Consider the following 17,776-nt stretch of genomic DNA (forward strand, 5'->3'; position numbering starts at 1 on the left):
TTTGAGACATCTTTGAATATTCTCGCTTCGTCTTGTAGAGTTTCCTTAATTTCCAATAGGTGGCAGTGCCCTAACTAGCCTTCAGATTGGCTGTAACAGAGGAGCGTACCAAACAGAGAGCAGCTATTAAGTTTCTTTCGGCGGAAAACTATGGCGTCACAGATATTTATAGGCGCTTGCAGAATGTGTACGGAGACCAAACAGTGGACACAAGCCCGGTGAGTCCTTGGGCGATGCGTGTTTCATCATCACAACGTTGAGCAAACCTGTCTGATCTCCACGGCAATCCATGGAGTGGCGCCACACCAACTCTCCCACAGAGAAAAAGTTTAACCGTACCCTCAGCTGGTAAAGTTATGGCTATGGTCTTCTGGGACTCTGAAGGGGTTATTCTGTTCGATGTCCTCCCTCCTGGTGATACGATCACTCTGAAGTGTATTGTGCTACTCTAAGGAAATTCAAGAAACGACTTTAGCGTGTTCATAGCCACAAAAATACAAACGAACTTCTCACCATGACAAGGCAAGACCTCACAGAAATCTGCGCACCCAAAAGGAGCTTACAAAATTTCAGTGGACTGTTCTTCCTCATCCACCCTACAGCCTGGATCTCGCACCTTCTGACTTCCATCTGTTCGGCCCAATGAAGGATGCACTACATGGATTATGGCGAAGTTATCGATGCAGCACGTTGTTTACTCCGACATCGACCAGTCGAGTGGTGGCATGCAGGCCCTCACATTATGGTGGCGTAAGACCGTAGCATTGAACAGAGATGATGTTGAAAAGTAGGGTATTGTAGCAAAAAGATTGGCAAATAACAGTGTATTTGAATCCTCAATAAAACCAAACTGCGTTTAGAAAACAAATGTCTTGCATTATATATTGAAATCCCTTCAGTCCCCTAAGAATTAAAGCCAAGGTTTGAATGAAATTTGTTTCTGGTGGCAGGTAGCAGCACAGCCTGCGTCATTGTGCTGAATCGTGAAACCAACGTTGTGTACACTGCCAATATTGGTGACAGCGGGTTCCTCATCGTTCGCCATGGTGAAGTTGTCCATCGGTCAGAGGAGCAGCAACACTACTTCAACACGCCGTTCCAGCTGTCACTTCCTCCTCCGGGCCACAGTGGCCTTGTCTTAAGTGATAGGTGAGTGTGCTTGTAATGTTCTTGTATGCAGTTTGATGTTTCCCTGTATTCCTATAAACTTCTAAACTGCTTGTACTTGAATTCTTGATCACACAGCTGATTACAGTTTCCTGTACTCACACCAGGCAAATGCTGTGGCTGTTCATTAATTAAGGCCATGGCCATTGCCTTCCCAATCCTAGCCCTTTGCCATCCCTCTGTCGCCGAAAACCTTCGAGGTGTTAGTGCGACATTAAACCACTAACAAAAAAAAATCCTGTACTTTATTAGGAAACTAGTTGTAGTCGACAGGACAGTCATATAGAATGTTCAAAGTTATCTAACTCTCCAGCTACTTTCTGCCAATATTCAGGCAAGCTGTATTACTCGGGACGCAGCAGTAATCTCATCTGTCGGAGATGTGTAGCAGCAGCAGAGACAAATCGTGTATAACAATGGTCAAAGTAATGTTATTGTCGATCAATTTTGTGAGCTTTCGATATGGTAGCCTTCACATTTAGTTTTATCCGGCTTTGGGATGTTAGAGCATCTTCCTTCCTTCTTTCACGACTCCCTCTTGTCTTACTCTTCAAGCGATTGTTCCTTTATGATTTTTCTTTTTTACAATCATGTTCACAATTTTCCTTGTCGGTATGGACCGATAAGTATGCGGTTTTACAACTTAGGAAATGACAAAAACCATCGCTGGTTAATACATTTAAACAATATTTCCTTTCTAGCAATCTCAGTTTGATGTGGACTAAACAACAAAAGTCTAAATTCGTGAATTCTATTATCACTGGTAAAACTGTATAAGACATAAATAAATGGAACTTGTATTCTCTATCATTTTTGTTACATAATAGCCTACTTTTCAGTAGTAGCAATAATATAGGAATTTTTAAAATTAAAATTTAGGCACCTTCCCCTAAACTACCATTTCATCCACTCTGAATAAAAATTATTTATAGCCTAGACTGTAGTGCCTTATTCCCAGACTTAACATACCGATTTTCATTAAAATCTGCACACCCATTTTCTTCTAGTTCAACTTTTATATGGCCTTAGCAACAAAAATAAAAATTCATGAATATCTCTTTCATCATAACCGATACGGTAAAAATGTATAAGGCATAAATGTTTGGAAATTTAATTCTGCATAACTTTAGTTATGTAGTATTTATCGATAGGAACACTAACAACATAAATATATGAGAAGTAAATTTTAGGCCTTCCCCTAAACTACTGTACCATTTCACTCAACGTGAATAAAATTACGGTATTTGTAGCCTAGATTGTAGTGCCTCATTCCCCGACTTTAAATGCCGATTTTCATAACATTTCTTTTCAGCTATTTCCTCGTGATACCTGTATATACAGACAGATGGAGATGAAAACGTGTATTCCATTGATTGATTCTGTGGACACCTGCGATACAGAAATAGCACTCTTTTTAAATTCTGAGTAATGAACAGACAGTAGATTAACAACAGACTGTTTACGTGCAACTTCAAAAGATAAAAAGATAAAAGATAAAAAGGCAACTAACGATCAAGTTTTTACAGGTATACAATTGCTTGTCAGAGATGCCAACTATTATGATTCAATAGTAATAAGTACGAATTACCCTTCATAATTATGCCCTTAATAATAATAAAAATTTATTGGACTCCAACCTATTCAATACATTACAGGATGTTAACATTTTTAACATCGTTAAAATGGCGACATGTTTCGCCCCCTATGTGGGGCATCATCAGTCATATCAAAGCACCTCAAAATTACACCGGACATCTGGTTGGGACTTATGAACATAATATGCGAGAGAGAGTAAATTAAAAAACATTTACAATGTCTTATCTTAGACGAAATAACAAATTGACTAGTTACACATAGTAAAATACGTTAGTGGTTCTTAATATTAAAACGAGGCCATCACATGTATAGTATAACAATGAAGGTAATTAAAGTCTATTTGATGTTGAGTTCGAAGGTAGTTTTACGTAGTATATACAAATGTTCGAAAATAAAATACAATTTGCAATTACTGTACACTTATTTATAATTGTTAAAATTGATGAGGAGAAACATTCCAAATTTGTCTATTCGTGATTTTGGCTCCAACCAAAATAATTCGCCCAAGGATTCATGAGGTAGTCACCTCACTCTCTGTATGGATGGAATGCATAGTGCAAGTGAACTGCAGTTTTTATTGATTATAAAATGAGGCTGTACTAAGACAGAATTAAAACAATGGCTTCAAATGAAGACAATTAAAATGTCATTAGATTCTTCCTAGTTGACTAGAGGTCTGCGTATATTTTTGTTGTTGAAGTGTGGAAAAGTCAGTTGTTGGTTGAATGGGCAACGGTCGAAAACGTTGTGCAGTGCAATCGGTGTTTGAGCTGTCTTACGTATGAGGGAATCAGAAATGGAGGATTGTCTTCAATTAGTTAAGTGAAATGACTGAAAAGAGGGGGGAAATCATTGAGAAATGAAAATGTGAAAAGTTGAAGCTTACCTTAAAAGCTGTTGAGCTGTTACCTAATTACTAGGAGGTTTGTGGAGCACTGGCTGTCGCTGATATCCTGCTCCTCGTGTTGTACGTGTGACGTCTTAGAGGAGGGGAGTGGATTTGAGAAGGCGGGTCTGTGGACATGTGATTGGCGCTTGGGGAAAAGTTGTGTGTATTGGAGGGAGAATAGGGGCGCGATGAGTTGAACGGCTTAGTGGGGGTGCTTGGAGAGCTTGTTTTGAGGACGTTAACAAGTCTTTTGTCTTTCAGATTTAAACTATTGAGCGAAAATATTAATTGTTCGTAAAGAGGGCTCTGGTTGTCTATTGTATAATTTAAATTTTTATTCTTATATTTTTGGTCCAAAAAAAATGTATACATTTTCGAACTCGGTCATGAGTCTGCCTTTATCTAGTCTTTTTAAAATTTGGAGATCCTGTTCGATTGTGGTAAAATTATGTCCGGTGTCTTTCATATGGATGCTCATGGCTGAGTGTTTATTGTGCTTTTGGGCATTGAAAAGTTCTGCATATCTAGTTGCAAAGTTTCTACCAGTTTGACCGATATATGAACTGTTACACTCAGCACATTTCAGTCTATAAATGCCAGAGCCCGAAAATTTAATGTTGTCAGAGTTTATCCTATTGTGGTTGAAGAATAGCTTTTGATTAGAATTATGGGTCTTAGGCTATCTTAATATCATGTTTTTTAAAAGGGGTAGCGATTTAATGTATGATGGGGTTAATGTAGGTGAGAGATGCGTGTTTAGGCCTATTTATTTTTATTGGGGAGAGGTTCGTGGCCAATTTCAATTTCACTGTATTGATTACTAGCTGATGTACCCGTGCTTCGCTACGGAATTCTATATTGTATACAGAATTCTATGTTAAGTAATGTACACCTTGTGAGCAAGATTGTATTAAATTGCATAGCAACGTTACCCTAGAAACGTGACGGGGAAGTCACCAAACGTCTTTTCTCATATGAAGACTGGGTTAGGGAATTTTCATTGTGATGGTAGGTCTGCTTGCCTACTTTTTTTGCTATTTGTTGTACGTCGCACCGACACAGATAGGTCTTATGGCGACGATGGGATAGGAAAGGCCTAGGAAGTGGAAGGAAGCGGCCGTGGCCTTATTTAAGGTACAGCCCCGGCATTTGCCTGGTGTGAAAATGGGAAACCGCGGAAAACAATCTTCAGGGCTGCAGACAGTGGGGCACGAACCCACTATCTCCCGATTACTGGATACTGGTCGCACTTAAGCGACTGCAGCTATCGAGTTCGGTTGCTTGCCTACTACAGTATAAGTCACAATCAGGATGGGGAGTTTAATTATAATGGCAGGCACTCAATCTCCACCTGCTTTTTTTACATTCTCAGAAAGACTGCCTTAGTGGTTTTCCCAAGTGAAATGAACATAGGTCATTACAATGACGTCAGTAGGAATGGCGCGATTAAAAGCAATATGAAATACTCTATCAAATGAAAAACCACGCATTTTCTCACTTTTAACGAACAGTACTATGCTGCCGATCTAACGGTCTAAAGTTCCAGAGCCGGAATGTCCAAGCCGCACAGCCTTGATCCGTGAACACACTTGGTTTGTTTTTTTTTTTTTTTTTTTCCGTTGGGGATTGGGGGGGGGGGAGTCGAATAGCGGGGAGTCCCAGGAGGACAAATCTATGCCCTTCACTAATCTCTTTCCTAGGAGTACCCGATCAGTCGGAAAATCTCATTTCACTACACTGGTGGTGGAAAAATCCAACTGACTTGGAGGCAAATTTTTCCTCCAAACCAGGGGAGAAAACCCCTCTTCACTGCTAATTTGGAACAAAATTAATGTACAATTTAATGAAAGTGAAGAGGAAGACGCTTTTCTTAAGTAACGTCTCTTTTCAGGGTTGAATTTTGAATTATTTAGTGAATTGTAGTGCTATAATTTGGCATAGGCCTAAATTGTAATTCTAGACCAGGTCATACTACTATTACTAAGTCAGCCTCTGCCAAATCTGCACACTGCTCATTCAAAACAGGGCGTCAGAGTAGGGAACGAATAGCTGGAATACTGATGAACCAGTGTGTTACGTACCAGCAGTATCAGACAATATATGAACCAGAGGAATGGCATGCTAAAGAAAAAAGTGTTCTAACTCTCCAGCTCTTTTCCGCCAATATTGAGTTAGGCTGTTATACTCGGTACGCAACAGTAATCCCATCTATCGGAGTTGAGGGCACAATAAGAGGCAAAGAACATCACAACAAACAATGGTCAATGTAATGTTATTGTTGATCAATGTTATGTGCTTTCAGTATTGTAGGCCTTCGCATTTAGTTTTCTTCCGACTCTGAAATACTACTCTTATCGCAGTCAGTACGGTAAAACTGAATAAAACATAAATGATCGGAAATTGTATTCTCTATAACTTTTGTTATGTAGTACTTTTCTATAGGAGCAATAACGAAGGTATTTAAAAATTAAAATTTAAGTGCCTTCCCCGACTCTAAATACCGATTTTGATTAAATTTTGTTCACCCATTTTCTCGTGGCTCAGCGTTGATGTGGACTTAGCAACATAAATCGAAATTCATGAATATCAGTGTTATCATCGCCAGTACCGTAAAATTGTATAAGACATAAATGATCGGAAATGTAATTCTATGTAACTTTAGTTATGTAGTATTTATTGACAAGACCACTTAAAATATAAATATTTGTTACTGTGGACATGAACAATACAGAAATACCATCTTTTTCAAATTCTGAGCAATGTACAGACAAAACTCTTATTTTATATATATATAGATTACATTTCAGGCCTTCCCCTAAACTACCATTTCACTCAGTGTGAATAACATTATTGATAGGCTAGATTATAGCGACCTATTCCCCGACTTTGCATACCAATTTTCGTGAAGATACGACCACTAATAACATAAATATTTGAGAATTACAGGCCTTCCCCTAAACTACCATTTCACTCAGCGTGATTAAAATAATTTATAGCCTAGATTGTAGCGCTTCATCACCCGACTTTACATTCCAATTTTCATTAAATTCTCTCAGCCGTTTTCTCGTGATGCGTGTGCATACATACATACAGACAGACAGAAATTACGTAAAAGAAAAAAGTGCATTTCCTTGTTACTGTGGACATGGACGATACAGAAATACCATCTTTTTCAAATTCTGAGCAATGTACAGACAAAACTCTTATTTTATATTGTACCAGGAAAAGTTTTTGGGTAAAGGGCATGAGTAGGACCTCAGGGAGTGGAACTTGGTTTTGGAGCCGATACAGAGTAGGATAGACTCGCAGAGCGAATAATAGATGGTTAAAAAATTTTTTTCAAAACAATTTATTAATTCTTCACCCTGCAATATGATTATTGGACTCAAATCTGGCATTGAAATTAAAAGTTTGAACGTAATCTTCCTGAATTCTGTTCATGAAAATGGAATAAATATCACAGATTCCAAAGTCTTTCATATGTGAGAATATGAGGTATTGAATTTCCACCTAAAGTCTTTCTAAACCTAAGCACACACTTGTAATTGTAAGTTGATATGAGAAATTAAATTTCTGTTAAAAGTTTTCAGTTTTTAGTTTGTAAACCTTGATATATAGCACACTTGAAAAGCCTAAAGTCTTTCTACGAGATATGAAACTGAAATTTGAAATTAAATCACTTCTGAGAAATTATGAGTACTCTGAAATATTTGTTCACACGCGGCACTGAAGTTTCCACTGTTCAAAATTAATGAAAAAAATTTTAGTCAGTTTGTTACTACTCACTTACGTAAAGAAATGTTGCTACAAAATGTCGAAGAATGGACATCTGGAATGTTCCGTGGAGAATCAGGATCGGCGATGTTCCCTTAACATACCATGTTGACGTTCCCGATGAGGTGATGACGGCTGGAACTGGATCATGTAGAATTGCAGCTTGTTAGGGTGATTTTTCGCACACGAAAAATTCACTTAGTGCGAGTAGTTATCACTGACACTGCCATTTACTGTTGAACACTATTTATGGCGTATGAAGAATCACAGTCCTTCCTGTATGAAATACTATTTAAAGTCGTTACTGAAACGTTCATAATTACACAGTTCACACTTGAAAAGGCAAATCATAGTCGATAATCACAGTCTTTGAACACAGTCATTAAGTCACTAAGGATTATTTTCTGCTTATCTTGTTATTATAACGTCATATTACCTCAGAAAAAGTTCTTAGTTTTCACTCAAATTACTACTGTAAGTCGTATACTGATGTGGCGTAAATAAAGAAATACAGTTCAATACTCGAAAAGAAATGAGTTCTGGTGATTCTACACATTAGTTTCTGTAGAAGTTCAATATCATTTGAAGTAACCTAAGTCTACACGTAATGACATATTCTGTGAACGTTAAATATTTGATATTTGCACTTCAATAAGTTCACTCGTATTATATTATTAAATGTCTTCAGAATTAGACTGTAGTCGCGACGCGATGTACTAAATACAGTGCGACGTCTTTTATAATTCTGTCGGCGATATAACTTCGTGTTCCGGAAATGCGACGGCAAGTACTTTCACCGTGACTGCGCGAACATACTGTACGCGGGTCGGTCTCTCCTCTGTCTCACTCACACACATCTGTATACTCGTCCTTGTACTGGCCTGCTTGCTGGCTAGCCTTGACATATATAGATACCAGCGGTGGGAGGGGTAGCATCTCTTGGCCATGTGACCGTGAGTGCGTAATTTCTTTAGACTTTAAATTATTATAACTCAACAACCATGGGATGAATTAATTCGAAATTCACAGGGATTAACTTTTATGACGTCCGCTACGATTCAGCGTTTGTCCCGTTGAAATTGGTTAAGGCGTTGAAAAGCTGGCAAAAGAAAATTCTTTTCGAGAAATATCTCTAGGGGAGGTGAGCTTCGAGCGACAGGTGACGTCACTTGACTCCGCCTAGTGCACTCGTGGGGTCTGGCACATACTGGAACATTCTTTACATAGATGTTCGTACGTCGGTCGGATCTTTTATGCTGGAATAACGTTTCTTTCGATTGATATGGACCAGGACCTAGGCTTTCCTGGTACAATATATATAGATTTTCTGTATGATTGAGGGATTGTATCCATTGAAAACAGCTATTTCTTTTATGGTATTTATTTCTTTTTTAAATTGACGGTTGACATGGGAATTTTTAACGCTCTGTACACTAAACTGTAAAATGAGGCTTGTTTGTGCGATTGTGGGTGAAGAGAATTTTGTTTTATGGTTGCGGGAGTGAATGAAGGTTTTCTGTGAATTTGGAAATCGAAATTGTTTAAAGTCCTGGTGATTGTAATGTCTAAAAAATTGATGCCAGGCAAACACACGTGTCCTTGACAATGTTTTATCACCAAACTGTGCACTCAATATTTGGCAAATTTCCACCGCTGTGACTCCTTCACGAGCAAGAAATTGTATAATTGTGCGTTGCGCATCATGAGCATTACTGACGAAATGGCAAGAAATATCTAACAGCATGCTCTCCCCACTCCTAACGGTTCCGCCTAGGCATAGCAGAAGCGCAGGGCCAGTCCTACCAACTGTTGATGTTCAGGAACAAAAATCCTGTTTATATTTGATCGACCTTCGTACCACTTAGGGCTGGTTCAGTCATCTGGTAAACTAGATTGCAGGTCAGTGGGAGATATTTACCCTGGGGAGGTACGGTACCTGGTACTTTGGCTTGTGTGCTTCCACCTCTGAATAAGGCGACTAACCGCTTGACTGAGGGCTGGTTCTACCACCTATGGGTAAAGTAGCACGTAACTTGCCCTCCGTATAAACAGATATTTCAGTTTGACCACTTCCAGGTAGCACTGTCGGCAGCATAAATCGCAGTTACCCGAATCATAAATTATCAGCCACTTCGAGGGTCCGATAAGACTCCAACCTTTTCAGTAATTATTGTTTTGTGTATCTTAAGAACAAACACATAATTAGAACAACACTTAATTAGTACACGTTTTGTCCCTCTGTATGGGACATCAACTAAAAGATCATTTGTCTAAAAACAATGGACAAGTTGTTTAAAATAACATGGAAAACAGTTTAAAAGTTTAAAAAAATCTGTGTCACTATGTTAACTTCTTCTTCTTCAGTGCTGTTTGTCCTATTAATATTTTTGATGGCATTTTTTCTTATCCTTAATTTAGTGTTTTATATTTAAAATCTTCCTTGCTACATATACGGAAGGTTGCCCCAGTTAAGTTTGGACGATTTTGACGTACCTTTTGTCCTAAGTGACTCCTTTCCTCCAGGCCCGGTTGTGCTTGATGTGATAGCCACGGGCACAGACTATTACTATACACCTCATTTTCCACTGTAGAAGACTTCAGCGGAGTACAAGAAGAGGAATATTGTTCCATACCTCCTTGCACACTTTCCAAAGACCCTCGACTGTGGCAAGACGTCTAGAAGAAAGCCCTCTTTTCGGGAGACTAAAGGCACAGAAATCTATCGGTGAGGCATCTGGGGATTTGGGGAGGGATGTCTCTAAGTGGTATGACATGGACACCTGTATCTGCTTATTTTCTCTCGTACTAGGCGACTGATGATCTGCTAGTATGACTGGATGCTTTATCCATGTGGATCCAGATTATTTCAAGCATCCTCATGATACAGCTGAGGGATATCTTTGTCGGAATAGGGCTTCATGACTTTCTTCTGGAAGTAGGTAGCATTGAGCTTCACACTTTACGACACTTTGAGGATTCTGGGTTTACCCTGGGCACAATATCCTGCCATTACCATGAACCCCCCTAGCAAACTTTTCATTGTTTTCCTTGACGAAGTTTGAATCCCCCTTTTGGCTTTTTGGCAATAGTATATTACCCAGGGCTTGTTGGTGTCGTCCAATAAACCAAAGCTTCATCCAGGGTAACAACCGACTGCCATTTATCCCCTATTAGGTAGTTTTAGTGTAATTTTCTGGCATTAGTGAACCGTTCTTTAACGTGCCTTGCTTTCAAAGCCTGTCCACGTGCCTTATGCCGCTTCACCAGGTTCAGATATTCTTTAATTATATGGTAGACCGTACGTTAAGATGTGCTTGTGTGGCTGGCAACGTGTCTTTGAGTTGTTGGATTTTCCTTCAAGTTAGCAGCCTCTACCTTGTTAACGATGTCCAGTGTCCTGGATGGTCAAACTCTCTTCCGCGGCTGTTTTTTCGAAGTTGTTGTTTCTGGCGGGAAACCATTCTGATGTAGTTTTATCACATTGCTTTCAGAGGACTTACTAGTGTTGAGACCTTTCATTTTACACTGTTGTACAATCATCGATAATGAGAAATTAGCTTCAGAATGTCCAACAATGTAGCCTTGCCATATATCTGCAATTCAGCAGGCCATGGGGCAACAGTGGTATTATATGACTATACGCGCCATTTCTCTAATTCACACTGACCAGACAGAACAAAAAAAGACATGCAGTCGCTTCCAGGAACGGCACATGTGCTCGAAGTCATGTCCTGTATTAACTGGGACAACCCTCTGTATTATTTTTGTTAGAGCTTGCATCGTGTGTTCCCTCACGTTGTGCACCATAACAGATTTTTCTCACTTCATTATTTTTTGTCACATTTTAGCAGGACTCCACGGGATGCTAGAGGCTTGTTAGTCACTTTACGATCCTAACCTGAGGGCTTACACTCCCAGACCCCCTTGCTTGTCCCCAGCCCAGTGGTATTGTCACTAGCCAGACCTAACCAATCCAGACCAATGATCTTCTCACGAACCTGTTCTTGAAAAGAGAATGGTCTAGTCTTAGTAACTTTGCAGCCTTGTGTATTGCATTGTAACGTTTTCCAAGCCACGCTGTGATAAATCTCTAACCTGTCTTCTACGAAGGGTCAGCGGAATCTTTAGCACCATTTTCAGGATTTTTGACATTTATTCCTGTGTGTTTTCAGCCTAGCCATAAGCCCTTGAATTTCCATTTTACACACTTTAAATCTAGCTCTAACATCAGTTTTACTGGTAATCTAGCTAGTTCTTCAAAATATATCCTACATGGTCACATTTATGACCTGCTGACATTCCTTTGAGAAAGTATAAATTTCTCACCAGTTTGAAAATCCCACTCAAACTACTTCCTCTTTCTGCATTCTTGAAAATGAGATTTAAATAAACCGAGCAAGTGACCGTGCGGTTAGGGTCACGCAGCTGTGAGCTTGCATTCGGAAGATAGTGGGTTCGAACCCCACTGTGGGCAGCCTGAAAGATGGGTTTCAGTGGTTTCCCGTTTTCACTCGAGGCAAATGGTGGGGCTGTACCTTAATTAAGGCCATGGCCGCTTCCTTCCCACTCTTAGGCCTTTCCCATCCCATCGTCGCCATAAGACCTATCTGTGCCAATGCGACGTAAAGCAAATTGCAAAAAAAAAAAATTGAATAAAGATTTAAATAATAAAAAAAATTTAAATTACAATCAACCGTGATATCTATAGGTTCTAGTATGCCTGCGAGGAACTTGCATAATACCCTGCACTCATTCTTTAACCAGGCGAGTTGGCCATGTGGTTAAGGGTGCACAGCTGTGAGCTTGCATCCAGGAGATAGTGGGTTTGAACCCCACTGTCAGCCACACTGAAGATAGTTTTCTGTGGTTTCCCATTTTTACACCAGGCAAATGTTGGGGATGTACCTTAACTGGTGATGATGCTTATTGTTTAAAGGGGCCTAACATCTGAGGTCATTGGCCCTGTACCTTAATTAAGGTCACGGTCGCTTCTTTCCCATCCCACTGTCACCGTAAGACCTATCTATGTCGGTGCAAAATAAAGCAAATTGTAAACAAAAACTTTTTTTTAAGTGACTCTACGTTCATTGTTTTTATAACTTAGTTCCTGTGTTTTGAATGGGTTCATTGCTTGCTAATGTGATGACCTGTTATATTTTCTCTCTTACCTTGCAGTAGTTTGGAAAGCAAGTGGAGGTAATGATAGTGTGTCAAGTGTTCCTAGTTTTAAAATCTGTTTTGGTTACTTGTTACAGACCTGAGTCTGCCGACACGTCTAACTTCCCTGTAGAGGATGGCGACGTGATACTTCTAGCGACGGATGGTGTGTTTGATAACGTGCCTGATCAGCTGCTCGTCTCGGAGCTAGCCAAGGTACAAGGGGAGCGAGACCCGGTTATTATCCAGGGAGTGGCAAACTCCATTGCCCTAATGGCTCGTAGTCTTGCCTTCGATAGCAACTTCATGTCTCCGTTTGCTGAAAGTGCTCGTCAGAACGGCATTGACACTGTTGGTAAGTATGGTCGGGCGTGGACAATTGCAAAAGTTACTGTGTCATAAAACTGCAAGAGTGCTTGCTTCATAAATTATCTCTTTCCTCATCGATCCTAGATTGATTTCTGCTGAAGCTCTTACAGACTAATTTCTGTTTATAAGTTTTGTCAGGAAGGCGAACATCGCACATTAAAAGAGCCAGTCCTGAAAGATTATTAGTCTTAGTTTTCTATTCTCATTTTGTTTTTCCACTTTATCATTGTTACATCTCTATAAGCCTAGTCCCTTCCCTTTGCCTGTTCCATCCATCTTTTTTCTTATCCTAAACTTTCCACCACTTGATGACAAGGTCTTTTTGCTTTACGTCGCACTGACACAGATAGGTCTTATGGCGACAGTGGGATAGGAAAGAGCTAGGACTGGGAAGGGGTGTGAAAATGGAAAACCACGGAAAACCATATTCAGGGCTGCCGACAGCGGGATTTGAACCCACTATCTCCCGGATGCAAGTTCACAACTGTACGTCCCTAACCGCACGACCAATTTACCCGGTGACTGAAGATCTGTCAGGAAAATGCAGTAAGTGTACTGTTTACCTGTAGTCTAAAAACCTAATGAATTAATTCATTTCAAAGTGCAAATTTGTGCTTTGAAATGCTTTATGGGTCTTGCAAATATTTTAACCCTCAGCGGATGACTGTCGGGCATTTCTCGACATCCTAGTTTCCTGTTCTGAACGTATGTCGGGATATACCCGCCAGCTGTTTCCACGGTAAATATATACATGTGTGAAGCAATTATGCATGCTGCTGCTATCTATAGTTATTGTATAGAACCTTTGGGAATGTCACAGCCTTCTATATGCGTTAAAACTTTGTTTTACGAGTTTTACAGGTAAATAAAGAACAAACTGTTTTTTACATTAGTTAGCTGTGAAAATGACGGTGCACAGACAGGGTAGTGCTCCTTCGTCTGAGCTAGTTTTTTAGATGAAATTGACAGCAGTGATGACGAGTTCTCAGTTATGGACAGTGAGTTCGATGTTTCTGAGTGTGATGTTGATAGTTCTAGTGAAATGGAAGCAGTTGAAAGGGATACAAATAGTAGTGAACCAGACAATAGTTGGAGAGTTTATCGCCCAGCTGATCTGAACTTCGTAAAGAAACTACACACTTTGATTAGTGGTTTCGTACCTCCCGCAGGCAAGAGACCATCTACTCCCATTGAATTTTTTACGGAAGAATTGGTACAACAAATTGTTGATGAGACTAACTGCTATGCAAGAGAAAAAAATACAAATGAATACACCATTGAAGGAGAGGAGCATCTGGGCTAATTAGACTGATGTGACAGTCACAGAAATGAGGGCTTTTCTCGGTGTAGTACTCAATGTGGGCATGAATCCAAAACCAGATATAAAGGATTATTTTGCTGAAGATTGGGTAGCCAAATGCTCATTTTTTCAAAGATGTATTTTCCAGAGACTGTTTTCTAACCGTTTTTTGGATGTTTCACGTGTGCCCTCCTATTCTCCCGTCACTGAGAGAACCGAACCTGATGTAAACAAAGAAAAATGTGTATCCGTATGTATCCATCCGCGGTCTAAACGCTGATTGGAGAATCGCTGGACTACTCCCGGACACATGGCAGGAACCACGTGGGCAGTCTTGAAACTGTCGTTACTTCGCTTGACTGCGGCTCTTACATCAGGATTAGCTCTACATAGATTGTTGTCGGATACCACTGACGTCAACATGTACAGTAGTTGACAGGCAGTTTTGTTGCGGATTACGGCACAAATTATACTCACTGTCCGTGAAAAATAAACAATAATGAATGATAAATGGCATCTAGATATTTAACATATCAGAAAAGAAAGATAGATTTGAATTTATGGACGAAACGTAAATACGTAATAAATCAATCATAACAGCGCATGTAAGTAAAACTTCACACATTTAATATTCTAATCAAGTAAAATTCTAGCGAGGAACTTAGAAGAGGCAATATTAAAACAATAAAATGTACAGTACCGATACTTTACCTAATCAGAATATGATAAAGGACGAACGCCTTCCAAGTAAGCGCTTCTTCGATTTCCCAGGTGTTCTTACCCATCCTTGGTGCAGTCTTTCGCTGCGGGCGGTATTAATGCTCCACTCCGAAACACAAGTGAAATCTGATTTTAGCTTCGCAAATCCTTTAAAGTTAAAGTCGGGTATTTCTTACAAAATTTATGAAACACATTCAATGCAATTGCCTTCTCGCCACTTTTCAAAGATTTCACTTTGTGATGCTTAACGAACTCAACTCGGTGATCCACATTGCACAAGAACAAGACAGTAATGTGTCGCTCACTCACGCACTGTACTGCTTGCTTCCCAAGCTCACAGCTTAACAAAATGGCGGGTCAAGCATGAGCGAATGCGTCCCTCGTGCTCTTCAATTTGAAATGCTTGTTTATTTTAAATAACATTGAATACAAATAGTTTTTTTGTATATTTCTCTCACTTAAATTATTTAAGGAGTTATATTTCGGACATTTTGCATCTAGGATCGCATTAGCCATGATGTGGCTAACGAACTAGTTTCATGTCTCCGCGTAGGTGTCCCGCGGCAGCACTAACCAATAAACGTTAGCCCAAGCACGCGCTGATGTTTACATCACGACTGGTTCTCTCGGTGAAATCTGTATAGTCCTGCTGCTGCTAGAACCAGGGGCGACAAATACATAATGCAGTGGACTATTTGGAAGGGAAATTTAGAGAGTATTATGTTACAGGGTGTAATATTTCTATAGATGAAAGTACGGTGGGCTTCAAAGGACACATCATTTTCAAGTGTTACAATCCCCAGCAACAGACAAAGTGGGGACTGCACATATTTGTAGCAGCAGATTCAAAAACAGCATTTGTATGCTTATTCATGCCATACTATGGTGCTCCCACAACAAATGCGACAGCACATCCGAGTCATCCGTTTACAACAAGAATTGTTCTTCAGTTATGCCAGCTGATGCTTCAGAATACCAATGGTACTGCTGGCTTCCACATCTATACCGATAGATTCTATACCAGATGTGATCTGGCAGAGGAACTGTTGAACTTGGGGTTCCACATAACGGGAACAATGAAAACAAACAGGAAAGGATTGCCAACTCAAATGCAATCAACCGTTTTGAAGAAGATGAAGCAGCATGATGTTGTGGCATTGAGGAAGGAGGAGGACTGTGTCACTGTTGAGTACATGGCACAACATCAGCATGCAGCAATACACACCTAAAAGTAGGAAGGATGTTGATCCTATTCTGTAATGATCTGTGATTACATTGACCATATGGGAGGAGTGGACATATCCAACCACTATATGTCAAGATATATAATTTTAGGAGGAAATCTTACAAATGGTGGCAAAAACTTTTCTTCTGGTTGCTGGATGTCTGTGTGGTGAAGAGCTTCTTGTTATTCAACATGGAGAGGAAATCACTGCAGCAGAAGCCACTGAGGCAAAGGCAATACAGGAAAGAACTGGTATGAGAGTTGGTTGGTGATGTCCGTAACCAAAACGTCAACAAGAGAGGACGACCATCAACCAGTAATGAAGAAGAACGGCTGAATGGGAAGCCTCACTTCATATATTCAAACACCAAGGGAAATTCCAAAGTTAGTGCTGTGTGCAGTTACAGGCAGAAAAAGGGTGGAAGAAGAGAAACAGTGTATTTTTACAACTGCACCAAGAAACGTGGACCGGGCAAGTTGGCCGTGCGGTTAGGAGCACGCAGCTGTGAGCTCGCATCTGGGAGATAGTGGGTTCGAACCCCACTGTCGGCAGCCCTGAAGATGGTTTTCCGTGGTTTCCCATTTTCACACCAGGCAAATGCTGGGGCCACGGCCGCTTCCTTCCCATTCCTAGGCCTTTCCTGTCCCATCGTCGTTATAAGACCTGTCTGTGTCGGTGCAACGTAAAACAAATAGCAAAAAAAAGGAAACATGATTATTGCTTATAGTGTATTTATATTGATAAATAATTCATAATATTGTTAGTCAGACTTTGTATCCTCATTATACCTTCATTGTAAATATAGGCCCTACAGCGTTTTTGAAGAAAAAAATACGACTAATGCAGGACTACACAAGAGAAAATTTGTCTGCTAAGGGTTAAGGTACTGTATATGAAGAAGTCTGGGTCATTTTGTTTTTTCATGTTCATCGTTGCCTCTTCTTTCTGTTGCTCCTTTTGCCTGCACTGACAGCATTTATCATAAAATGTGCTCCTATTCATGTTCTCTCTGTATAGAACATGACTTGTCTCTTCTTTGTTCCTTTCATTTACTCCTTTTCTTTGTTCTCCACTAAAATGTTTTATAACTGAGTTTGCTGCCTATTACGTTATTCCTCCTATGGTACTATTTAAACTTTGGAATTTTTATAAAATTTGAAGAAAACCTGACTTGACCTATTTGTTGTTTTCTCTTGCAGGTGGCAAGCCGGACGACATAACGGTTCTGCTCGCCACTGTGGCGATATGAAGACGGAGGTCCCTAGTAACTCATCAGCATTCTTTTGTATTATAGCTCCATTCTATGTATTGTGTTGTGCCTAGCCATAAAACTGTCTCACTTTAAACGTGTCTTGTTTTGAATCTTGTCTCCAGTTCCCTCCTCAGTGAAAAGAAGTAAGGGATTGTTAGTGGCTTGTACATCAAGTTCTACCAAAAAAAAAAAATTATATATATATGGTTCTAAGGTACCTGGGAAAAATTGCTGTCAGTTTTTACGACCTAGTTAATGTAAAAGCTGTGGCTCAATTATTCTCAGAAGACTTATCTGTAGGATCAGCCGTGTCTATGGAGACGTCC

The 17,776-nt window shown here is 39.9% G+C and overlaps 1 protein-coding gene across 1 annotated transcript in view; it reads left to right on the plus strand.

Moving 5' to 3' along the window:
- The window catches only part of LOC136884930 (protein phosphatase PTC7 homolog), a 39,929-nt gene extending 22,385 nt beyond the window's left edge, over nucleotides 1–17,544 (plus strand). The window contains exons 3-5 of the mRNA XM_067157252.2: nucleotides 951–1,149; nucleotides 12,682–12,938; nucleotides 17,398–17,544. Of these exons, the coding sequence (XP_067013353.1) occupies nucleotides 951–1,149; nucleotides 12,682–12,938; nucleotides 17,398–17,447 (506 nt within the window). The 3' untranslated portion in view covers nucleotides 17,448–17,544. The remainder of the gene's footprint in view (nucleotides 1–950; nucleotides 1,150–12,681; nucleotides 12,939–17,397) is intronic.
- Nucleotides 17,545–17,776: the final 232 nt, after the last annotated feature.

Source organism: Anabrus simplex, chromosome 13 (assembly GCF_040414725.1).
Source record: "Anabrus simplex isolate iqAnaSimp1 chromosome 13, ASM4041472v1, whole genome shotgun sequence".
Classification (NCBI taxonomy): domain Eukaryota; kingdom Metazoa; phylum Arthropoda; class Insecta; order Orthoptera; family Tettigoniidae; genus Anabrus; species Anabrus simplex.